The 20,096-nt window shown below is 40.6% G+C and overlaps 1 protein-coding gene across 5 annotated transcripts in view; it reads left to right on the forward strand.

Annotated features, from left to right (window-relative positions):
• The window catches only part of EPB41L4B (erythrocyte membrane protein band 4.1 like 4B), a 256,800-nt gene that overhangs the window by 133,973 nt on the left and 102,731 nt on the right, over positions 1 to 20,096 (forward strand). For 4 of the 5 annotated variants that reach the window (XM_048839325.2, XM_048839326.2, XM_048839328.2 and 1 more), the window contains exons 13-15: positions 3,670 to 3,700; positions 5,356 to 5,389; positions 7,094 to 7,161. In XM_048839325.2, coding sequence (XP_048695282.2) covers positions 3,670 to 3,700; positions 5,356 to 5,389; positions 7,094 to 7,161 — 133 coding nt within the window. Of the gene's footprint in view, positions 1 to 3,669; positions 3,701 to 5,355; positions 5,390 to 7,093; positions 7,162 to 10,001; positions 11,416 to 20,096 lie in introns of those variants that run through there. The other variant, XM_048839329.2, reaches the window with a different exon arrangement.

The raw sequence follows: 20,096 nt of genomic DNA on the forward strand, positions 1-20,096 counted from the left end.
CCATTGTAGGCGCACATGCACCTCAGGGCATGTGAGACCAGTATTTTTTTTTTTGAGTAGCAAAGTCTGCCCGTGCACCCTGTGCCTTCTCATGGACCTGAGTGACAGTATAAAGGGCGGTGTGGCCGTGACACACTCTCATTCCCTCTGACTGCTTGTGGCACTAAACCTGTGGAATGTCCGACCTAGTTCTTAGCTTTGGCTACATTTCTAAAAACCTTCAGAAATTCTTCAGGACTCTGTTTTGATTACCTGGATTTTTTTTTTGACTGCTGCAATCATATCAATCCATCTGAACCCAGTATCAATAGTTTGGTGCGCACACACACACCCCGTGCTGATCCCCGTATATATACCCTGTACAGCCCTGTCCATTTTGCAGCGGGGACACAGTAGGAGCTTCTTCTGTCTAGATGAGTTGCACATACCAAGCAAGTGCTCTGTGTACCTGCCATTTTCCCCTAGGACATGAGATGAAGCTCAAACTCCACCTTCTGGAGCAATCCATGAAGGTATCCTCAGGAAATGAGCTCCAAGGTCATGCTAGTGGACAAGCCAATGTCATCCAGGGTTCCCCCAGCAGACAGGCTACGCCTAAACCCAGTGCAGAGAAGACAGCACCGAGAAAGGAACTGGCACAGTTGCCCCAACACAGAGAGGAGTCACTTCAAATAAAGAGGCAGAGACTCTGGGGAAAAGGTCAGTGTGTTCCCCCATAAGGAGAAACAACACACTGCCTCTGAACTGCACCCCTCAGTGTCGACATTGACCATGGAGGATGAGCCTAGGGGAGAACTGGAACAGCCATCAGTGCTGAAGCACCTGCCAATACTGGTACAAATTCTAGGGCAGAGAGCCCACTACAAGATGTCTACTCCTCCTCACTATCACCAAGGCATATGTTCTCTCCATCTTCAAGTAGAGAACCTTCTTCCCTCAGCTCAGTGGCTGACACCATGGAGAGGCTCACCTGATTCCTCAACAGGGCTCTGCCCCAGCCACCTCCTCAGGAATGGCACAGGATTGGATAATACCAATGAGCCAATGGTATTCTTACTACTATGGCCCTATTGGGGTTACTGGGGTCCACCATCTTGGGCATCGAGAAGCCAGACTCAACTGTGCTCAAGGAAGAGGTCCCTCCTCCCTTCAGCATCTCTGGCCAGACACAGAGTATCAGGAAGAACAGGATTCAGTGTTAGAGCAAGACCTGTGTTCCGTATCACTACCTGAAGCCCTCTCATCTTTCATCTCCTGGCGAAGGGGTATCCTTGGCATCTAGCTGGGAGCCACACTGGTCCAAGCCATAGCTCCTCCCCAAGTCTGACAAGAGCTCTCTTGGTTGGCTACTCCCAATGAATATATGGAAAGGGATCGGTCCCATTCTCTGCTCTCTCCCTAACTGTTATACTTATCATAGGCGCTTCAAGGACAGGATGGGATGCCTGCCTGAACCACCTGCAGATGCCAGGAACATGGTATCGGAATGAACTAAATTTACATATGAGCATCCTGGAACAGAGAGCCATCAGACTGAATAGAATAATAGCAATGTGGGGCTGGGAGGAACCTTGAGATGTCATCAGGTCCAGCCCCTTGTACTGAGGCAGGACCAACTAAACTTAGACCATCATTGACATGTGTTTGTCCAACCTGTTCTTAAAACCTCCAATGATGGAGATTCCACAACCTCTCTTGGAAGCCTGTTCCAGTATTTAGCTACCCATAGAGTTTAGGAAGCTTTTCGTGCTATCTTACCTAAATCTCCCTTGCTGCAGATTAAGCCCGTTGCTTTTTGGCCAACCTTCAGGTGACATGGGGAACAGCTGATCACCATCATCTTTATAACAACCCTTAACATATTTGAAGACTGTTATTGGGTCCCACTTCAGTTGTCTTTTCTCAAGGCTAAATATGCCCAGTGTTCTTAACCTTTCCTCATAGGTCAGGTTTTCTAAAGCTTTCATCATTTTTGTTGCTCTCCTCTGGACCCTCTGCAGTCACGGGGGGTAATACCAAATGCCTGAACTTCTGCTCCAAGGGAAGCATGAGCCCAGATTCTCTTCTTCAGTGGTCTCGAGGACTTCTCTATGTCTCCCCACTAAGTCCCCTGATTTCCAGGATATTGTCCAAGACCAAGAGGGACAAGGCTACAGTCATCCTGAAAGCTCCTTGCTGGCAGAGGCAGTTTCAGCTGTCAGACTGCTGCAGTTGTCCATGCAACCTTCCATTCACCTCCCAGCTTGCCCAATGTCAGATCTTACACCCAGACCCCCAGTCGTTGCTTCTGTTGTCTTGGATATTGGCTGTTTGAGCCTTACTGACAGAGACGGCTCCCTTTTCCCCACAGCAGGAAAATTCTGCACCAGGAAGACTTTTTTCCAGTGTGAGAATTCTCCACTGGGCAGCCCAAAACAATCTGGACCGAAAGATCCTGACGTATGTGCTGATCCTGAAACAGGACTGGCATTCAGTACTGCCAGGGTTCACCTTGCAACAGAATCAGCGAGTCATGCTCCAGAACAGTCAGACTCGATCTTCTTGCACCCGATGATGTTGAAGCTAATTAAAGGCCTCCTTCATATCTGTCCTCTAGTTAGAGACCTGTCTGCCTTGTGGGATCTCGTGTCATCCTCCTGAAGCTCTTGGAGCTTCCCTGTGAGCCGCACTGGAATGCTCCATGCAACATTTTACTATCAAGGCAGTCTTTCTGCTGGCTATTGCTTCAGCTTGAAGGGCTTGTGAGCTCCAAGCTCTCATGGCCAGACCACCATACACATTCTTCCGTCTCATATTTTCACCTGATTTAATCCATTACCTGACCAGTCTTCTTCCCAAAGCTGCACTCACGCCTGGAAGAGAAGAAATTACATATCTTGGATGTAATTAAAGCTTTACTGTATTACCTTGCTAGGGTTGATCCGTTTTGGCTCCCCCAGCCCCCTTACCCTTACACACCTCTTTTTGGCCATTTCTGGCACATCCAAAGGCCATGCTATCTCATCAGAGAGACTCTCCAAGGGAATTACACAGTGAATTTCAACCTGCAATCAGCTGGCTGGCAACCTGGTCACTTTGTCCATCAAGGCACTCTCCACGGAGGCACAGGCTGCATCTACCGCCTGCTTCAGGAATGTTCCTGCCTCTGAGATCTGCAACATGGAGTAACCCACTGACTTTTCTGAAAAATTATGCCCTTGACATGGCAGCCAGGGCTCTGGCAGAGTTCAGAAGACCAGTTCTTCAATCATTGTTTGGTTCAGCTAATGTTCCTCACTCCAACATCCTAAGAGGCTACTGCTTGCCAGTGAATTACAGTGGGATCCACGCTTACCTACTGAAGAAGAGAGAACGGTTACTTACCCTACAGTAACTGTGGGGTCAGTGCTGATCCCATGACCTGCCCTCTATCTCCGTTTTTTGGAGTCTGTAGTTAATACTAGCTTTGAATCATAAGGGAACAGAGAGAGGTTTGCAACTTCATTGCCTCATGTGGGAGCACAAGGTACATGCGCAGCCCTGTCAGATGCTGCTACTCAAAAAAAAATATTCCTGTCCTGCATATATGAGGTGCACTTAGACTACAGTATCTCAAAGAACCACAGTTACGGTACAGTAAGTTCTCTTTCAAAAGTAAATGTTGATTAACCTTCTTTTTTTTCTTTAAAGCAAGCAATCCTGTGAAGGCAGCACAACTGTGGTAAGTGTATCCAGATTCTCATTGCGTGTTCATTGTTATGGTTTGGCAAAGAGTCTTAAGTCCCTGTTCCTGCATCAGGGTTGGCTAGCACGGAATCCTGCACCTGTGCTAGCTGACCACAGTGTAAGATCAGGGGCTAAGCACGAAACTTTGTTTCTTTTATTTTTGTCTGAGTGGATTTCTGTCCTTTGAAAGTAGGAGCAAAATTGCGCTTATTTTCTTTCTGATCTTGTGTCATTATGTTGAGCGCCTAACACTATCTTTGCTGCTTTGTAAGTTTAAAATAAATAGTCTTTTCTTTGCCCCGAATGTTCCCTGTGGTACAAGCAGACCTTTGCTGAGCAGACTACTAATGCTTTTGAATTTGTAACGTCGGGTATAAATTTTGTTATACCTCTCTAAAAACAGAGCACTGTGCTACGTAAAACTGAATTAGAGGTGTTATTAAATTAGCATTTTCATGTGGTAACGTACTCATCGTCACTTCATAATCGTGTGAAATCGGGAGTACATGGAACCACACTAACTTCTCTAGCTCTTAATTTGTGCTATGCAGTTGTGTTCCCCCCCCCCCTTTTTTTTTAATGAAATGTCACAGTAGCAACAGTACAGTTATGGTGAAGAAGGTACTTGAATTATGAATCCCTAATTGCAGGTGCTTTTAACTTTTTAAAAATTGGTCTTTGAGCTGCCATTTCTTATTTTGTTAGCCAGGGAATGGATGGTGGGGTTTATTATGTTTGTTTTTTCTGTTTTGTTTTTTGTTTAATTTGCCCATGTTTGTCTTATCAATTTCAGAAATGTGGAGGAAAATGTTGGTTTTCTCCAGTTAGAAATTTTTCACACTTTTTTGCACTTGATTAAATTAAAAATGCCTTGTATTTTTAAAAAGTTCAAACTTGCCATGAACTTGGCCCTAAATGAGGACAAGCACCCTTACGAGCTTGAAGAAATATAGTTTAAGAAAGTAACACTTGCTGCAGACTTTTTTGGTATTCTGGAATATTTGACATTTTTATACTATTACTTAAGGCTTTGCTCTTGCAAACCCGTGAGTAGTTCCACTCAAGTCAATGGGATTACTCCTCTGTGTAAAATTATGTACTTGCATAATGCAGGATCTGAGAAGTTTGTGTCTCTAGTAGTCATAAAAGGTACAAGACATTGTACCTGGGGGGTGGGGAGGGAGGCTGAAATGATGTTTGTTTAGCTGTCATTTTCGTTTTGTTGTTTTTGTGTAAATGTAATATGCAAGGATCTCTTAATTCGCTTCGTAGCTCTCTAACTACTATTAAAATGGACTGCTAGCATTACAGAATTTTCAAGGACTGATGGGTTAATGTTTTCATTGTTGTTAGACGACGACCTGAAAAGACACATCTGTCCTGGTACCGACATGTTTCCAATATTCCTGAGAAGTTTAGGCCTCAATCCTGCAACTGGCTCCATGAGGATGTCTGTGCTTCTCCAGATCCTCATTAGACTTAGAGGGTCTCCACACAGGCATAGAACTTTTCCTTTGTGTAGCCAGTTGAAGGATCAAGTTCTCAATCTTGTTCACCCACATAGCAAACTCAATCATGGAAATGATCCATTTTCTTATTTTTTGTCAGTTTTAATTACAGAACAGCTATTTTTTCTTTGTCTTATTTTAGTGCAAAAAATAATCCTGAAGTCCATAACTACCAGGTAAGAGTAACACTTGCTGAAGGGAATATTGACTTTTTAGTTTTATTACTTTAGCTGTAAAGTTGTTGCTGCCTCTAATTAAGGTGACTCATTTTCTCCTCTCTCCCGCTTCTTCCCTGTTGTTTTGATTTGTTCCTTTCATACCCTTGTGGTGCAATTTTGTTCTGTGTCTCTAATTGCTGCCGCACAGAATTTGCAGCCCAGTGGGGAGACTATTTCTTTATGACACCTTTTGCTCCCTCCTGATTCTGGGCAGCTCTGGGGACTAGAAAGGTGCCCCAATCATTTAGACAGCCTTAGAGGGCCTGTTTAAGTTATGGCAGCCTCCTGGGCCACAGCACCACCCAGAATTTTGGCAGCGTTGCATTGTGTGGGTCCATCCCCAATACACCTCCTATGCCAGGGCTTTTTAGTAGGTGTCCGCAGTAGGCAGTCGTACAGTTGTCTTCCATGGTGTCTACACCAGGGGGAATCCTTCTCTGGCTGGGTTGGGGGTTTTTACAGCCCCTTTATGCCATTCCTTCCCTTGTAACCAGGGTAACAGGCCTGGAGTGGAAGTGAGGATCTCACTCTTGTTTCATATACTTCACAGACGCATTCAGTGCTGCTGTGGGAGCAGGTTGCATTTTCATCCAGAGTGAACGCATGTATGAGAAACTAATTGTAATGTATTTTTCAATTAAAAAATTTTAAAACCTCCATAGTGATTTTGTTCCACTGTCACTGTCTCATCAGGGCTTAAGGGGCATAGGAAATGTCATCAGCATGGTGTTGTCCTTCTGGACCTTACTGCTGTAATAAACCTTCTCTCCCTCCAAACTCTGACTAAAAATGGCTTTTCACCCATTTCTCAAGCAAACAGAAATGCTGAAATTATGCAACAGAGCAAAAATGTGGGTTGTGACCTCTTTCCAAAGGGAACAGCAAAAACATTTCCTCACTTTCATTCAGCTGTGACCAAGCTCATGCTAGGGCTTCGTAAAGGTCCAGACTTGAAGATCATTTCACCAAAAGGCCCCATGCACATGTTGAGTAGCACAGGAGCGAGGCTGAATCTTGCCTTTCAAATCCCTAGGTAGTGCTGATATCCCTGGTTGACTGCTATCTTAAATCTATGACAGACTACACTGTACAGAGCTGTTCTACGAATAACAATGTCCCTTGGATTATGTCTACACTTGAAACTGGGAGGTGTGATTCTCAGCTTCTGTAGACATATTGTCATTAACCAGCACACTAAAAATAGTTGTGTAGTGTGGGCAGAAGCAAATGGCAGCATGGGCTAGCCATGTTGAGTACAAACCCGCCTGAACCCTGTGGCTACCTACTCTGGACTGCTAGCTTGTGCTGCTGCCTGTGGTACCACGGCTGCTGCATTATTTTTAGCACAAGAGCTGGAATTACACCCCCAGCTCCAAGTGTAGACGTCGCTGTCGGTTCCATGGTAGTAGTTCATGCTCACGTCTGTCAACAGCTGCAATTGTGATATTTGGTATATTTTTAAGGCAGGTCCTTCATCATTTTTTGGTACAACTGGTAATGGAAGTATGAAATTGCAGTAACAATGCAGGCAATTGTAACATGAGGATGATGTAATTGAGGACAACTCTTCACTTTAAAAAGAGCTCCATAGAAAATTAATCAAATGCAATCAGATTAAGAAGTGATACAATGATATAATCAAAGCTAATATTTTATTTCCAGCCACAGTATCACCCTAATATACATCCTGGTCCACCACACTGGCACCCTCATACTCCTGTGAACGTAAGGTAAGCACTCTCCATTGTATGGGAGGGATCATTTTTCTTCTTCTTTATTTTAAACAACCTGTTGAATTAGAACTGTGATGAGACTATGAGGTGATAGATGTTAATCACTTCAGTTTTTGCTTTGACATATTCTAAGTCTATTAAACTTATTAGAAGGAAGTTGATAGTTTGCTTAGATTTATTTTTAATGTATTATTCAGAAAAAAATTTTAGGATTAAATTTTCCTTTTGAATTAATTTCTGTAGGTTGTGTGTCTGGCAGTGAGGTGCTTCATATTCTTAGTCAAATGAATTTTACTTTGATTAGCATTTAATCTGAGAAGACAGTGGAGCATGTCCTTTCAGCGTGGGCTTAAATCAACAATGTACAGATGCAATGTACAGCGACTTTTTTCTGTACTCCAGAAGCTTACATGGAAAATTATAGAGCTTTCCTATTGAACATTGTATTAACAGATTGGTAGATTCAAAAAAAAAATCACATAAAAATAACATTTTAAAACTACCACTTGAAAATTCAGTATCTGTATAGCTATGAATATGGCTGATCTTACTACATAAAGACTTAAATTTTAGTGCTATCAGACAGGAATTAAGTGAAAACAAGTTTGGAAGAAACTCAGTCTAAATTGAAATCAGCGTGGTTTATGTGCTTTTTCCCCAGGTAAATATAACTCTTTTTGACTTGTATTATTTTATTGCCAGACAGTGTCTAGGACTTTCATATATAACTGGCACCACCTTGAGTGCGTAATATTGCTGTTCTCATCTATCCCCTCTTCCTGCCTCTTCATTTTAGTATTCTTAGATAAAACAATTCTTTCACAGGGTAGGTGGAGTTCGGTTCTGAGTGTAGGTGAGCGTGAGCAGTAAGGGTAGGCTGTAAAGTGGAAGAAGGGATAGTCTGCTCTGAGATTATGGGACTGAAGAAGCAGGGAAAGGGCATAGTGATGGAAGACACAGTATTTCTCAGGTGGATCTGCAGATTTTTTATCTCCATCTCAAAATTGCTAGAGAGTCTGGTAATAAAATAAATGTTAAGGTAAAAACAAAACTACATTTATGGAAAAAGCTTTAAAATATGTAATGAATCTGACATAAAATTACTGTTCAAAATCTCTCCTGTTGATTTTAACACAGAACGAGTTCAAAAATCTCCAGTTTCCTGTTACCAGGGAGTAGCTGCATCTACAGAGATTTTGTAACCATTTAAGGGTTTTTTCTAAAAAGAATTTCCATTTATGATATCAGTCTAGTTAATTCTGATATTTTTAAAGCCTAAAACTTTCCTTTAGGCAGAGTAATGTTGAAATAAGCAGAGCAGTGTGTTAAAAAGTTTGTAAGAGAACTTTTTTTTTTCTTCAGTGAAGATTAAGATCATTGCAAAGAGCTACAGGAAAATATGAAAAATGGCTTTTGCAAAGCTAAGTCTGTAAGGGATACATTATAGACCAATCCTGCAGGCCCTCTGTCAGCTGAGTCCTGAAAGGTGCTGAGCAGGCTGGCCCCAATCCAACAAAGCATTTAAACACATGCTTTCACTTGAAGCATGTCAGTAGACTCATTGAAGTGAATGGGACTCCTCAAGTGATAAAAGTTAGAGCATGTGTTTAAGAGGTTGGGTAAATTTGTGCCAGAGTGCTCAGCCCCTGGCAGGATCAAGCCCTGGTTTCATATAACTCCCACAGCTGGGCTTTCAGAATTGGACTTGAGGTGGGACAAGAGATAAGGGGAGGATGTTGGTGGGATACTCTGTTCTGTTTTGTAAATAATGTAAACTCCAAAATAAGAAGGTGCAGAATCACTTTCCATCTTATCTCCATAAAATCTCCTCAGTAAAACTGTTCTGTTGTTACTCAGTTAAAATCTTATAGGATTGAAGTTTCTTCCAAGATCTAACTGAGGTTAGTGGTCATTGTGTAATTTTTAGATTTATTATTGAGGTTCCCTTCAAGTAAAAATAAAAACTTAGCTTTCAATTTTAGATTCACAGTTTTCAGCCTACTTTGGTAGCGTACAAAGAAAGAATGTTTAAAAAAATTGGAGCAACTTCAATGTATTAATACAGAAGTATGTCTGGCATTATGCAATTATTTTTATTCACTTTTCATCATGTTGCTTAAAACAACTGCTTCTTGAAATGATTTATGGTGATTTGGTACATAGTACCTTCAGAAAGCTTGGGAGAGTTTGGTGATGGTAGTAGTTACCTATACCAGTACGCTAGGGAAAACATATTTCTTCCTAGTTGTTTTTCAGGGTTCAGAGTGAATTTGTACACAAACTTGTATTCTAGCTGCAGGAACTAGAAGTTTTGTTTGGTTTAACAGGGTGGATGTGTAACTAAGTCCATCGGAGTTGAGCAAATGGCAGTATTTATGGGTGGATGATTGATTGCTTCATTAATGTTACTGTGTTTTTAATTTTTAAGCCTTTGGGAAATAGTACTTCCACTAGCTCAACTTTTTGCATGATTCTGCATTTATTGCTCATTTGGCAAAGCCACTTAGCCTTGCTGCAGTTAACTCTTTTCCCCTGGAAATTCAGTGGCTTTCAGGCATGATTATTTTTAACATTTGAAAGAAAAGATTCTAAAAGTGCTGTGCATGTGATCTAATCCAAAGTGCATTGAAGTCAATGGAAAGACTCCCAGTGGCTTCAGTGGGCTTTACATCAAGCCCATGATTCTATCCACCACTCCCTTCCATGGGTGTTCACTCTCCATCATTTTTCATGTGCATTTTAGAGCCTATCTGATAAACTCATATTACTGTATAGCATTCATAATTGTAAAATTTACTTCCACCTCTCACTAACCAATAACTGTGCAAATGGTACAGGCCACCCTACCATGATGACAGGCCATATTGGAAACCAACCACAAGTGGAGATGACCGCAATTTACAGTATATCCAAGATCAGAACCAGAAGAATTTAGGAGGAATCCAAAGTATGGTGTACCAAGATAAACTCATGACAACACTTTGAGAAACTGGGTCATCCTAATTTCACCTACCATCCTAGATGATCATTACATTCCATAAGCATTGTCTGTCTGTGCATTATGTTAAAAGTATATTGTGTAAAAAGTGTGTCTTAATCTGTAGGGTCATCTTGTCTAGTGTTCCCGGACAATCTTGAAAGAAGTATTTTCAATATTTTTTGTAAAAATCTGATAAGTTTTGTGAAAACTGGTCAGAGTTCACTGTGGCTCAAGTTCTGAAATTTTTGTAAATTGTTAAATTTATCATATTTTTGTGGGACTCTGGGCATGTTTCTTTAAAATATTACACACCGCATCTTATTATTTTGTCAGCTTGTTCTAATTTATTAACCCAATTAAAAAATGAATGATCAGAAATTTAGTTTCTGAACCGATACAAGGACAGGAGATGTGAAATAAATGAAAAACAGAATCAAAACTCACTTTTGTAATTAAAAATGACTTAAATGGCCAGTGATAAAGGGATCCTTTTGACATAATCAAAGGTTTTTTTCACAAAATAAAATTACCGGTGTTTATGTAACTCTAAACACAAGTATAGAGAAAAGACTACAATTTTAAATTTAATAGATTACTCTATTACTACTCAGATTTATTGATTAAACCAATGAGAAATTGCATACTATGCCTAAAGGTAGTATTTGCTGCTATGAACACAGGAATGTTAAAAAATAATGCCTTGATAATGGGTGTTGCTGTCTTTTGTCTGATTTTCTTTTTTAAATGAAATTGTGAATGTAAACCATAAGGAAGCATAAAACTACCTTTTGAAATTTTTTCTCCAAGAGGGTGATTCAAGAAATAGCTTGTAATCAATGTAGTACTTGAGGGAAGGGGAAACAGAGGGTCCTGATAAATAAAAAAGATGTTAGACTTCTGCGAAGTTGCATGTACACTTGACAGACTCAGGCCCTTACAGAGGCGTGACTGGTACTTTGATCACTCGCCTATATTTTACTCAGAAAGTCGTAGTGCCATCTTTATTCATATTTTCTTATTAATTTGGCCTTACAACTGGTCTTTTGAAGTTTCCTGGAATAAGTAATATTCTTTATATTTGGGATATCTTAAACTGGTAGGTTTTTTTAAACTTGATTTTAATAAGCATCCATTTGTAAATAGGGATAACCCTGCATTTTTTCAGAGCAAATTTGATAGTATATAACTTTGTAAAGTATATTTGTTTACAAATGCTATCATTAATATTTGTTTTGATCTTCCTTGTATGTGCTAAGTACAAATAAACATTCTCAAGCTTCTGGTTTTGTTCTGGATATATTATTATTTATCTGTTTAAAAGATATAAATACAATTTTTGTGGACGTTAGGGGAATGATACACCACTGTGGTGTTCCAGTTTTATGCTCAGGTCATTGTGTAGCCTCAATGATGTAATATTGGAGTGACCCAGTGATGAATCAGGCCCAAGATTTTCGTTGGAATCCACTGGAAATACTTGAAGGCTCAGTGCACTGTGATGTGAAAGTACCAGCATAATATGTATGGTCTTCAACTGAGTATTCATCACTTCATGATTTTGTTGTGGAACTTCATTAGATTTCTGTATAGAATTGTTTATATTCGGTATTTTTTGCTGCTGTTGTATAGGGAGTTGAAGACGTTTAGAGCAAAAGGGCTTAAAGTGCCACTTTAGCCCTATGTTGAAGATTGATTGAAGTGGTGCATAAGCCTTGTGCTAGATCTCTGCATAAGGGTGAATTTTGCCCTTTATGATTATTTGTATATAGCAGTTTTCATGCCCGGTACCAAATGGGAAAGCACTTATCTGATCTTATTCCTTCTCTTTAGAAGCACCTCAGACACTCCCGGCTACATTTTTTTATGGCATGCCCATCCCTCAGTACTCAGTGGTCCTGAATACCTATAACAGCAGTGAGATTCAGGGGTAAGGAGGGGTTGGTATTGCAAGCAATAGGGGCAGGTCGTCTCCTGCTCCCCTTCACTCCATCCACAGTTATTTCCTTTGGGGAGGACTAAAAAGGTAAACGGCTGGTCTCTGCTACAGGGAGAGCGGGACGGTCGATGCTGCTGCAGTCGATGCAGCAGGGATCGATTTAGCAGGTCTAGTGAAGACCCGCAAAATTGACAGCAGAGCGCTCTCTGGTTGACCCCAGTACTCCAGCTCCTCAAGAAGAGTAAGGGAAGTTGTCCGGAGAGTGTCTCCCGTCGACTCAGCACCGTGAAGACACTGGGGTAAGTCGACCTAAGCTATGTCGACTCTAGTTACGTTAGTCACGTAGCTGGAGTAGCGTAACTTAGGTCACCTTACCCTCATAGTGAAGACAAGCCCAAAGTCTGACATTTTGCATTTAACCTTTCTCTCCAGTGATGCGGCTCTGACTTCTGCCACTGCAGTGAAGTAGGAAGAGACTCTACCTTTTGAATATGTATTTTAATTTAAAGGGCACTTTGGTGTTTGTTTTTTCTAAAATTGGCACCCCTACTATTTAGAAAGTATGATTAGCTAATAAATTGCTAATACCAACCTTTGGATGCTAGAAATGCAACTCACCACTTTCACTTCTTAGCAAGGCAGAAATCTTCATGTTTTAAAGCAAAATTCTATTGCTTAACTCTTCTGAGAATGTTTGGTGAATTTGACTGTTAAAGGTAACTCTTTTAGTTTAAAAATTACTTTATAATAACTTTTGAAAATCTTTGGCTGTTAGGATTTAAGACTGGATCCTATTTGCAGGCCACTGTAGGAAACCTCTTTTGATATCACAGTTTTGCATTACAGTTCCTAAAATACTTTAGGTCCATTATCTATTGAAATAAATGTTCTTATGTCATGTTGTATAGGTTTCCTGCCAGGATTCCCCATGAGAATGCCACAGGATATTTATTTAAAGTAGTTCTCAGTTGTGTTCCAAATAGTAAAATACGCAATTTTTCTATATGTACAAAAGTCACTTTTGAAATCTTTCCGGTTGTCCTAAGTAAACAGATACCACCACCTACTGAATGCTAACAAAGCAAGTTTTCCAGGATGCCCATTGTACTGTAGGTTTAACTTCTGAAAATGTTCTTCATCCTAATTTTTAAAAGTTTAATTTAAAAAATTATAATTTCCTTTGTATTAGTTGTAGGTACTTTTCAGAAAAACTCTTTGAAGACTTATCCTCTCCTGATTCCACAAGAGTTAGAAATGTTGTAGCTATGTTGGTCCCAGGATATGAGAGACGCATGGTAGGTGAAGTATTATGTTTTATTGGAGCAGTTTCCATTGGTGGAAGGGACAAGCTTTCAAGCTTCACAGAACTCTTCTTCAGGTCCAAGTTGGTCCAGTAAAATATCTTCTCTCTCTCATATCCCAATAAGACCTGACGAATAGTTCTGCATAGCTTAAAAGCTTGTTTTGTCCACTAACTGAAGCTGGTCCAGTAAAATATATTACCTCACCTGTCTCTTTCAAGAAGTGGAAATTGAATGATCACAAATGGTGACAAAACTGTCTTTTCTGCAAATTAGAGATGCTATTTGATGAATAGACATCACACCAGGAATCAAAAATTACACTGGTTTGTGTTCGAGTATATAGTGGAGAGAGTCTCAGATCTGCTGGAGCACCACTTGGTGCATTCAAGAGGGATTGGGGCTAAGGAGTCTTTACGCCATCTTTCTGTACTCCTCCCATCCCCCCCAGTACTGGAGGATATCTGGCCTGTTCAGTCCCAGCACAACTCAGTGCAGCCTATTCTGCAATGCAGCAATTACTAGACAGAAAAACACCAGAGTACCAGTCTCCCTCCTGCCCTGACGTCCCTCCTACACCAGGGACTCCAGGAGTTGTTGCAATGCCAGGTCTGAGACTTGGGCCAAGTTTATGGCCCATTGCAGCATCAGAATATTGGCCTGGCCCTGAGACTGTGGGCTGTAGAAACAGGTTCTAGTACTGGGGAAGATGGCATCCCTTTGAATTAATTCTTCTTAGCATGGGTTACTTAACCTGTGAGTTTTCTCTTTTCAATTACTTAATCATGAATCACTTTGTCAGCTGAAGTGCAGATTAAAAATGAAGGGACTATATCATGTAATGCAATTGCATAGCTGTCAGTCTGGGGTGTTCACTCTGACAGAAATAACTGAGTTCTGCCAAAACATGTATCAGTGGGCCAAAATGCAGACTTCTCAAGTTCAAGGATTGCTTGCTCAAAGGCTATAGAATCAGGTGGAGCATCTAGTATGGCAGGTAAGTTGTAATATGTCTTTTGTCTTTCAGATCCCAAACCAGTGCACCAGAAGAGCTCTCTTCCATCTTGTAGAAATAGTAGTATAAGAGCTTGCAAATAATTTGGTAAATGTAACCACTGGTGCCAACAATTAAGCTGACTGAGACAGGAAAAATGAAGATGCTGATATGACTTGATTTTTGGCATACGGACTCCCAAGTGAGGTAGAAAAACATAATCAGGATATGTGAGAGAGATTCCTTGCAGTGAGGAGAGGCAGGCCGACTTAGCTCTGCATTTCTTTTTGGGTTTTTTTGTGGGGAGTTTTAAATAAAAGGGTTCTTCAGAAGTTTCATGTCCTTGATCCAGCAGGAGGCCAGGTCGGTGCTATTCCCCAGGAACCACCTGGCTTGAATGAGGACCACTGCAGCACAGGCTCACTGAGGACCTAATTCAAAGTCCATGGGAAGACGACATTGATGGGCTTTGGATCAGGCTCCAAGAACAGTACAGTGTTTTTCTTTTGCTTTGTAAAGTGGGGAGCTGAGGAGAGCAATATTTATCGGTTATTGCAATTCATGCATCACCATTAGTGCTGACGGTTAGCCAGGAAACAGAAAATTACTCCCCCCCCTCCCCCTTTTTTTTTGTTTTTTGTTTTTTTGGTAAGTGTCTGTGGATTCTTCAAAGGCCAGGGCATGCTGGAATACTTGCTTCTGCCACAAAACAACGGCAACCAAAGAACCTCACTTTGAGAGGTTAACCTGAGCTAGCTTTGCTGGTTAGATGTAGGAACTTGCCTCTGTGTTCACTGCACTTGTTCCACATTGTGAGGATGAAAGCTTTGGGATTGCTGGAACTCAGAAGTTTTGTTTGTGTAAATAGCATGTTTGCATCACATTTATTTCTGTTTTAAGAATGAAATGGCTGCATTTGAAAAATACAACTCAATTTTTATTATTCGTGCTTATTATGGTAGTACCTAGGGGCCAACCAAGAAGGGAGGGGAGGGCATTATGCCACTGTACAAATATAGAAAAACATAGTCCCTATCCCTTTGGTGACAAAGAGTTTACAGCCAAAATAGAGAAGATAGACACAGGGTCAGGGAAAGGGATAGAACAAACATACTACTTCATTAGTGTATATTGTTTATTGCATTCCCATCCCTAGAGAGACCTTGAAAAGCAGTCAAATTCTGAGAGAGACTACAATTGAAGGAGCCAGGTTTTCAAAAGAGCTCAGAGCCCAGAAGCTCCCATTGTTCTCTTAAGTGCCATTGTATTCTGAAAAGTGATGGGCATTGTGGGCTTCCATATTGAATGTTTCTCAAAGATTTCCATATCATATGTGCTAAGTTTTTCTTTCTGCCTGACCTGCCAAAAAAACCCCACCAACCTAACCTGGATTCTGAAAGTCAAGTTGGGTTCCTTCCTTCACATGGCTCATCGCCCGTAATAAAGGTTCTGCAGGCCAAATTCTGTATCAGTTACTGGCGCACCTTTGCAATCCAGTTTTAGAAGTCTGACCCTTGATAGTTCTTTCAAATAAAACAAATTGTTCCTTAACAGTTAGCCCTGTGATATTTCTGAATGTGGGTTTTAAGCTCTTCAGGGCAAGGATCTCATCATACCTGCCTGAAAGACCCCTAGCATACTTATCACTGAATAAATACTAATAGATAGAAAATGTAAATAAAGGTCCATTAACAAACTTTCATATTAGTTCACAGTATGTAATCCTCTCTAGATTTTTTTTCTCCATCCCAGTTCAGAGATCTGGTAAATTCTTTATAATTAAATACAGTATGTTCAACCCTTTGGAGTTAATGGGATTTGAAGATGCTCAGCACCTTGCAGCATTGCATCATTTGAGAGAGAGAGAGTGTTTTTTTATTTATGCATTATCATATGTTCACACTGATCAAAATCAACTTGACGACGTATGTTCTAAAGGATTTCGGAGGACCATGGCACTTGGAGAGAAGACATATGGAGAATGCTTCTACTCTCCTATCTCTCTGACCAGCTGCACATCTTTTCCTTTTGGTTGTGTTCGAAGTACATTAGTTCTCTCAACTCCGAGCAGTCTGTTGCTCCCTGCAGCACACTTTGTGGTGACAGCTCATCTTCCCATAGTGATTTGCTGTTTGGGTATTCTCAAAGCGCCTCCTCTCATAGGCAGAAGAGTCTCACTAACAATGGTTCTCCCAAGCAGCGTGTGACGTGCAAGCACTTTTCAGATCACCAAGGATTGTTCTGTGGACCACAGTTGAAGAACCACTTCACTGAATGATTTGTTCACCAAGAGATAAGAAAAACCCCTTCAACTTTTAAGGAAAGAAGGTTGAGGTGATAAATCCTACCAAGAGATCATTCAGAAACTGTCTCAATTACATTAGCATTGTCAATCATATTTTCGTTCCCAATATTTGTTAGGCTTTTTTGAACTTGTCATGCTTTGTACTTTCTGTAGTCTGTATTTTTTTGCATTTTGTTTTTCCTATTAGGGTCTGAAACTTTGAGCTACTGTTCTAAAAAACCTCCCCATTTTTATTTTTATTAAAAAGATAAATTTTTGAATTACTAGAAGAAAGGTCCAGAACAGGAGCACTTTTTAAAAATTGTAGTCACTTGCTAAAAATAGTTTTAAGTAATTTGAAGAGTAGTTTAAAAAAAAGTCATTATATTTAAAAGCCACATTTTTGCTCACAAAATGTTCTGTTGCTCAGTCATGTCCCCCCGAAGAACTGAAAGGAGCAGCCATTGAACTCAGTTGACAGTAGGAAATGCTGGTCTAATACAGTTTAAAGTCAGACAACAAACTGTTTAAATATTTAACAAATACTTTTTCTCCAGTCAATCGGTTTATAACAGTCCCACAAACAACATGCAACTTGCCCCACAGCATTATTTTTTGCATTTTCTGAGAGTCATGGGGAAACAGAAATGTTAAACCGTTTATGCAGTCACACAGAGAATATTGACCAGTTGGATAGCAGTACAGTCAATATCTGAAATTCCCAGGTTAGAAAAAGGAGAACGATGTTTACATCCTGGTTGTATCTTTTATATCCATGTGCTAAATCCTACGTTTTTGAGGCCACTCAGCCTGGCAGCTTTGTCAGTCAGCAGGACCACGCTGTCTGCATTCAGGAGAGACTGCTTTTCCTCCACTCGGGGCAATGGGAGAGAACCAAGGGAGGAGGAAGATTGGGGCCTAATGGGTGGGTGAAGAGATGGAAAAGATACCCAAGATGAGACCGTAGAGTGAAGAGGGAGAAGAGAGCCCAATGTTGAACCACAAGTGGGACAGAGGAGCAGGGAGAGAGACTCCAGCAGAAGGGGGCATCTGGGGAAAAGTTAGATGGAAGGAAAGATTTTAGTGTTTGGTTTAGGGTGGGAGGAAATGGAAAAGAAAAGCTAACTGGAAGTAAACAATGATAAGGACTGAGGAGATAAAGAAGGCAAAGTAGAAGGGAAAAGAGAATGGAAAAGCAAGGGAACCTGTGGTCTATGCAGCTTTAAAAACAATAGTGTGTATGGTTACTAGATCTTTAAGGTCTGGAACACACTGTTCCTTGCTCCAAAGAGGTGTTAATTGCACGTGAAACTGATCACTTTGAAAAAAAAAGTTTTGACCTAAAAAAGGGAACATTTAAAATGATTGGTTTGGGGGTGTTTTGTTTTGTTTGTTGGGGGGGAGGGTTGGTGACAATATTTTGCTGCTGTTCAACCAGGTTCTCTTACAGCTGGTCAGAATTTTCAGCAAAAACATAGTCTGAAAATTGCAAAATAACTGAAATTTTATCTCTAGTCAGAATCAATTGGTGTTGGTTGGAGACTGAGCCTAGGAAGGACCATCTCCACTGTACTAAGTTGATTCATTTAGGTGTCACTTTATTTTCTTGTTGCTGATATTATTCTCTGTGGAAACAAGTGAAATTTCCTTTCTTTGAACAGTGTTAGTCTACTGTACATAGTTCTGGTTTCAGCTTGAATGGTAATGTGGATAGCATTAATGGAATCTAAACTTCAGCCTTAGCTTGACTGTGTCTTGGATTTGCCTGCAGGGCCTTTAGGTTTTTGCGCATTGATTCCTTATGCCTCTGAGAGAGGATCCCTGACCCTTTTTATGATCCTGAATTTACAAACACCTGATCAAACCTTAGAGTGACTCAACAATAATTGCAGTACATCTTCATTCTGGTTTTAAACTTCTGAGTTTAGGGTAGCTCATCAGAAGAGCTTAATCGTTCCTATGTAGGGTTCGAGAAATTTCTTCCCAGTTAAAGTCCACTTAGTCATTCAGCCTCTAGAAGTGTCTTTAGGAATGAAATGGGCCCCTCTGGACCATCTTCAGTTGCTTCACACCTGCAATAGGATTTCCTAATTTTTCTAGTATGGATGCATATAGAGCAGCTTTTATACCTTCGTCTACACCACATAAACAGAGCATGTAGGCCTTGTGATGCACTTTTTCTCCCTAGAGCATGCCCCTTACTCCCATGCTAGGTGTCAGAGTTCACACCTATTTCTCCCCCATCTGCTCTATGACCATCCCTTTTGTTATATTGTTTGCATGCAATAAAGCCCTTTCCAGGTAATCTGCTCCAGCCCATGTACCAGATATGGTAGTTAGCCCAGTATTTGCACAAACCAGGTTCACTCTCTTCTAGCTCATTTCTTCCTCATTCCTATCCACAAAGAAATCATAAATGCTTGTGTCAAGGTTCCTTCCCCACTCTGAACTCTAGGGTACAGATGTGGGGACCTGCATGAAAAACCCCCTAAGCTTATTTTTACCAGCTTAGGTTAAAACTTCCCCAAGGTACAAATTTTTGCCTTTTGTCCTTGAACCTTTATGCTGCCACCATCAAAGTGTCTAACAAAAACAACAGGGGAAGTGCCCACTTGGAAACGTCTCCCCCACAAAATATCCCCCCAATCACTACACCCCCTTTCCTGGGGAAGGCTTGATAAAAGTCCTCACCAATTTGCATAGGTGAACACAGACCCAAACCCTTGGCTCTTAAGAACAAGGAAAAACCAATCAGGTTCTTAAAAGAGAATTTTAATTAAAGAAAAAGTAAAAGAAAAATCTCTGTAAAATCAGGGCGGGAAATACCTTACAGAGTAGTCAGATTCAAAACATAGAGAATCCCGCTAGGCAAAACCTTAAGTTATAAAAAGACACAAAAACAGGAATGTACATTCCATTCAGCACAACTTATTTTATCAGCTATTTAAACAAAACAGAATCTAACGCATATCTAACTAGATTGCTTACTAACTCTTTACTGGAGTTCTGACCTGCATTCCTGCTCTGGTCCCAGCAAAAGCATCACACAAGACAGAGAGAACCCTTTGTTTCCCACCCCTCCAGCTTTGAAAGTATCTTGTCTCCTCATTGGTCATTTTGGTCGGGTGCCAGTGAGGTTATCTTAGCTTCTTAACCCTTTACAAGTGAAAGGGTTTTTCCTCTGGCCAGGAGGGATTTAAAAGTGTTTACCCTTCCCTTTATATTTACGACAGCTTGTTTGCCGTATAGCTATTCTCATGCACACTTACTGTCATATTCCAAGCTTTACAGCCTATAGTAATACTTTGTATGGGTCAGGTGCTTTACAGGGTTAAAGCAAATTACAAACCTTAACTAAAATTAAGGGTTTTGAGCTTTTCATGAAATTCTGGGAGAAAATGAGAAGATTGAAAATTGAAATTTTTAAAATGTAAGTG

This window comes from Caretta caretta, chromosome 2 (genome assembly GCF_965140235.1).
Source record: "Caretta caretta isolate rCarCar2 chromosome 2, rCarCar1.hap1, whole genome shotgun sequence".
In the NCBI taxonomy this organism is placed as follows: Eukaryota; Metazoa; Chordata; order Testudines; family Cheloniidae; genus Caretta; species Caretta caretta.